Genomic DNA, 6,224 nt, shown 5'->3' on the forward strand with positions numbered 1-6,224 from the left:
TTCTCTTAATTCTCTATTAGGTTTCTGTCTGATTGACCTGTCCATTGCTGAGAGAGGTGTGTTGAAGTCTCCTACTACTAGTGTGTGTGGTTTGTTATCCCCACAATGTAAAGATACTAAAATATATTGAAAATAAAAAATAAATTCAACAAATTCAAAATACGCTTGAAAATACAATAAAATATTTTATCATACGGAAAATAATGACTAAGAAAATGCAAGTAAGCCACTGATTTCTGGGGCATGTACTATGTAAAAGGGATGGTATAGAATTTCAATTTTATTAAAACTGGTTGTAATTTATTATTACCTTTCATATTTGAGAGTTTTAAAGTTAGCAGAACTCCTTTATACGTGAATGGTTCATAGTTAGTAGTATTGAGATTGATATGAGTGTGACACTGTGCGACCCATGAATGATTCATTGCCATTGACAACACAAGAGTGAAGAAAGGAGAGTGTGTAGCATGCCACTTGATACTATTCCTGGCAGCCGATTGAATTCCAGCTCACAAAAGTTTCAGTCACTTCAAACTGAGTGTGTGATTCCAGATTAGAGAGAACTAAACCCATCTCAGCCGTTTGTTCCCATTTCATAATAATGGGAAGATCTTAAAGCTGTGTTATATAGCACACTGAATGCTGAGTTTGGACAGGACTCATGAGGGCTTCATTTTTATTTCTGAAGATGAATTTGTGGATCCAAGGCATTGCCTTGATTGTCTGTCCAGTGAATCTTCGAAACCAAAAAGGCCTGGTATCTGATTGGTAAACAGGAAGCTTGACAAAATGTTACTTATTCTTACTTTGTCTACAAATTCAGTGATTTTTGCTTGACAATTTTTTTCTCCATTGCACAATATGAATGCAATATATTCACACATTTAGCTTCTAACTTTATACAAATGTACTGTAGAAAATAATTATTTCAAAAATATTTTAATAATTATCTTTTTTCGAGCAAACTTAGCCTAATTACATATCAGGAATGATCAAATGAGGGGTCAATAGCTACAGATGCATAATTTCACTCTGATAGATTGCTGTTTGAAAATAGGTTATGACAATTAGATGATTAATCTTCTTCTATTAAATAACGCTATGAGACTTCAGATCACATTTATCCGTCTATTCTCTTTAGTGTGAACATAACAGGAAGACAGACAAAACAGAATAGAGATTTATATTCTTTGATAAATAATCTAAGTATACTTTTAATCAACTACAGTTGGAAAAAGAGCCAGAAAATGAAATTCTGTTTGGAGACATTTTATGTTCTGTGTTCAGAATAGAGTGTTAAATGCACAATGTGTTTTTAAAAAAAAAAATTAAAAGATGGGACTTTGATGAGTGAAAGCCTGGATGCTCTGCTGGCTGAGGTTTTTTTTGGGGGGGGGGGTGCTGTTTATCTGCAAAGTCTACAACCCTTGTCAGTAGACTGGGGACTGCCTGTGTAAACATTCTTGCTTTGCCTGCTCCACGTAGTCAGTTCTTGTATCGTATTTCTTCTGACCTCGCTATCTGAAACCAATTACAGGAGATCCATTTGGACTGTTTCTATTTTCATAAGAAGCCTAGGCAGGAGTGTTTTTCTCAGCGATGAATATCAACATCAAATATGCTTCTGAGTGCTTTGTTATTTATGTTTCAGAGAGATTTTGTAGCCTTCAGCTCTCAAGAATGTGTCACGCTGTGCTGTTTATACATTGAAGATATTAATGGGCATAGATGTCATTTTTCATTTTAATGTCTCAAATGCAACAGGCTGATAGGTTAAGCATTCCTATTTTTATGGGTAGGGATATGAATGATGTCTATTTTCTGCCAAATGTACATATATATTTACTTATGGGAAAAGAGTCAGTTATAAACCATAGAATACTCAACATTTAGGTTTTCTGGCTGTCTCCAAACTGTGCTCAAATAATTTTATTTCTATTAAAAATTTTCAGTTTTGAAAGAAAAAAGGAAGAAAGAAAGAAGATAAAACCTGACAATTTTTTCTAACACTTCACAGAGCTTGTTCCTCTTAAATTAATTTTCACAGTGACCTATTCCATAGAATTACATTTTGTGAGGCTCGTCACAACATGAGGTTAATACCGTGTGAGACAAGTGACATGCATGAACTTTGCTCCACTTACAAAAGTTTAGCTTACTTAAAATTGTGCAATAATAGAGTTGATGTTTTCAATAAATATTTTAAAGAACAAAATGAAGTCAGTTCTAGAAGACATGTTCCTTACACCTTCATTGCTCCCAAAAGTTTAACTTGAATTTATTTATAAATATTTTTATTCTTTTCTCAATATATTTCATTTTATTCCATTTTCAGAGTATCCTATCTTAATTCTCTGTAGCCTTCCTAATATTAGCTAATTGTATTAAATAATGCACATCCTTAATTCAAAACCAGTGTGCTTTTGGAACTCAAACTCAGTCTGGTTGCCTTCCTGATCGTTCCTCTTACTTATTCAAAAGGGGTTCAGTCTTTATTTTAAAAAAATTGTAAACAACCTTTGGGTTTCCGTTACAAATTAATTCTAGAGAAGAGATGAGCATATGGATGCTATATGGATCTTAAACTTCATGAGGATAACTGGCATTTACCTTTTCTATTCATCAAAATTTAATGAGCATGTGATTTTTCAAATTAATAATTTGTGTAATTCAACACAGTCCCTTATATTAATAAAAGTGTTTTACTTCATAACCTTTCATTTTTTGACTAGTGACTATAATAAATTGCAAAGGTCAGGCAAATGTCTCTGTGCAACTGTTTGTTGAAATTTAGTCCTAAAAAACTATCCAGAATTTGGGGAATAAAAATGTCATATAGTGCATGCAACTTGAATGCAAAATGTCAGGAATTTCTTCTTTGGGGCTTAAAACACATATGTATGCTTGAGATTGTTTTTTTTTTTTTGTTATTTTACTTCTTACGTTTTTATAGCAATTGTTACCACTCCCAAAAACATGTGGAGATAGATAAGTGACTCTCATTTTTCATAAACACTTGTATTGGAAGATGATTCTCAAGCATTTTAAAGATACTTTAAGTACATATGAAATATAAAGTACTGAAGAAGCATTCTTTAACCAGCCCTCCTGTTAAATATTGTTATTACTCCCTTACCAGGAATGAAGGTGTGTGTCTCTGTCTAGTCATGCTTTCATGAACAGAGGTTCTAGTACATCCAAGTGTCCAGTATTTTTCTATAGCACTGGGGTTCACATATGACAATGACTAACTGCTGGTGTTGAGAAGAAGAGGCACATTCAGAAATGCCGGCAAAGTAAGCCCTAAGCTTGGGAACCAGATGAGTAACTGACTGGACTCTCCTACTTCCTTGAGACATTAGTCTAGTGACTAGGGAGTTGATTCTTCAGTTACTTAACAGCAAAACAAAAAACCTAGAGATGACATATGCTAAGATATTGTCTAGCTCTGAAATTTTGATATTGTACTAGTAATGACTGACCTGATGATCAGGATATTATAAAAGTTTAAAGATCTATTAGGTTTCAGTGGAGTTTGTATGAAATGCAAGATTATCCATATATAAGTATGCCTTCCTTCTGTGACACTTACTATGTTACCTTGAAAACTCAAGTATAAAAGGATTATAATGTGTTTCTTCCAAGTTCTGGAAAAAAAATGGAGTTGTCATCTTTACAAGTGGACGTAATTCATTATAGTATTAGATATTCTCTTTTCCTAGAATTTTGTTCATTGTTAATTAGAGATTGATTTCTTAGACAGAATAGAGATGATATGGGACAATGAAATGCATTTTATCCTGGAAGCCAGGTGACCTTGAATATAGCATTCATAAATAGTTTCATGGCCTTAAGCAAAGCAAATGACAACCCTAGACCTTATTGTTCACCCATTTATTAAAATGACGGAATCATATTTTATGATTTCTATGATTGCTTTTAGTGTGGATCATTATTGTCCCAGGATTCTAAAGAGTTGTGGTTAGAATAGTCTAAAAACAAAAAACATTTTACACAAACATATATGTTGTTGTTTTTATAATATGGCATATATATTATATATAAATATATATTTATGTTATATCTATTATATATATGGGAGAAAGAACTCAAAGGGGAAATCATGTGGGAAGTAATTGATTTCTTTTACATAAGTATAGTTCAAACCACACTATAAGAGCATCAGTTGAAAGTTGCCTCTCATAGCTATATTTTAGGTCAAAATTGAAAGGGAAAATGTATATTATAAAGTATTCAGTGAAATTTTTTCAGTGAGTTTTATGACAATAAGATTATTATGGAGTGAATGTTTAGTTTTTCCTCGTATTGAACTGTGTAATAAGTTGCCTGAACTCACTCATGTGCCATCCTTAGAAATACTTAGTTTGACTTGTAATTACTTGAAAAGTTTTTTTTCTGTTTTTTTTTTCTTTTTTTTGTTTGATTTTTTTTAAGCACACAGACACCCAAAAGGAAAAATCATCACTATGTGCAAGTGTGCTTCCACATGCAAAAGCATCGCACACAAAGGTGCTAGATCCTGCAATGGGAAGACAAATCAGTGTTGTTAGAAGGTGCTAGCACATCCAGCTTGTTTACTCTGGCCTCTGAGTCTGCCTGCCTTCTCAGAACACTTGCTTGGAGCCAGACTGTAGCAGCCCTTTCTCTGTCTTTTCATAATTGATCAGGGGATGACTGCTTTCCCTGAGGGTTAAGACGTGGCAACTTTTTCTGTTTGCTCAGCATCTCAATGCAGTAGTTCAAACATTGTTCACACCAGCTGGCGTGTAAAGCCATATGCACATCTTGTCAAAGCAACTGTTGTCATGGATACTAGAAACTCACTCCAAAACCAGATCATTGATCCCAATCAAAATTGTACTTTTTATCAGCTGAGAATCTTAATTATTATAGAAGAATATTGATCTGTGTTTTCCCACAATGAGGAAAAATATTCTGGATTCAAAAACAGTGAATAACAATGTCAGACAATGACTTAGTTTTATATATCAAAAAATGTCATTAGTCCGGTTCATGGAACTCAGGATAAAAGGAAATTTTAAATAGGAGGTCTGAAGAACTTTAAAAAAAAAAAAAATACTGGTTTAATAGTGCTAACCCTTTAAGTAATGTAAAATGTATTTTGGTTTCTGATACTAGTTTATGTAAATTCATACAGTCCATTCACCAACCTGTCCCTTCTCTAAGAAAAGGCATGCTTACATTACTTTCTATGTTTTTTTTTTTCTGAGTAGATAAGAGAACACAAAAATAAATGAAAACATCTTCTGTTTTGATTGGTGTTTTGTCACACACTGAAACAAACCTGATTGGTTGAGTGCTAATTTCTTTGTTCTCTGATTTTACTAAGAATGCAAATGAAACCCACTCAATTTTATTTGGCATTAAAACTGCTCTGTATTTTGTCAAAGGAGAGGGTTTTTCCCCTTGACTTGTAAGTACAAAAAAAAAAAGTGTTTTTAATCTTAGTGAAAATCCTTATTAATTCACTTTCAAGATAATCTGATGTTGATTTGTCAAATTTAATTACAGCTTCCGGTAACACTTGAAGTCTGCTGCTTTGGCTTCAAAAATTGAAATATGAAAATGCAAATTGAATGATAATTTGAAAGGGAGTGGGCATTTTAGGAACACTCAGAGATAAGTTCTGTAAGAATGAGGTTATTGATGCAGTTTGTGATTTTCTCTTCTTAAAGCACTTTCAACAAATTAGATTTATGTCCTGCAGGGTTACATGCATCTGCATGAGTTTGAAGCAATGTGTATAGGTATGTTTTGTAAAGTTTTTCAAACATATCATTAAAAAAGGGATAATGGTGTAAAGAAGGTTGATAGTCCTCACTTACATTCAGTAAGGACAAGCCATTCCACGTTTTAAAAAATATTTAGTTGTTTTCTCCTTTTTATTTTCAGGCTCTCCAGGCAGCAAGACAACTTCTGTTACAGCAGCAAACAAGTGGGCTGAAATCTCCTAAGAGCAGTGACAAACAGAGGCCATTGCAGGTTAGTAATGCTTGCCTGTCCTTGAGACATAGCCTTAATGATGTTCACAACAATGACAGATGTGCAAAGCACATTCTGCTTATTAAATAAATTACAGCATTTGCATATATATATATGTGTATATGTGTGTGTGTGTGTGTGTATGCGTGTGTGTGTAAGAGTGTTGAATGCCCTTGAACAGGAGTTACGGACAGTTGTGA

At 33.4% G+C, this 6,224-nt stretch overlaps 1 protein-coding gene across 1 annotated transcript in view; it reads left to right on the top strand.

Annotated features, from left to right (window-relative positions):
- Foxp2 (forkhead box P2) overlaps positions 1-6,224 on the top strand; it is a 497,529-nt gene that overhangs the window by 332,771 nt on the left and 158,534 nt on the right. The window contains exon 5 of the mRNA XM_026787547.1: positions 5,935-6,024. Coding sequence (XP_026643348.1) covers positions 5,935-6,024 — 90 coding nt within the window. The remainder of the gene's footprint in view (positions 1-5,934; positions 6,025-6,224) is intronic.

Source organism: Microtus ochrogaster, linkage group LG10, assembly GCF_000317375.1.
Source record: "Microtus ochrogaster isolate Prairie Vole_2 linkage group LG10, MicOch1.0, whole genome shotgun sequence".
Taxonomy (NCBI): domain Eukaryota; kingdom Metazoa; phylum Chordata; class Mammalia; order Rodentia; family Cricetidae; genus Microtus; species Microtus ochrogaster.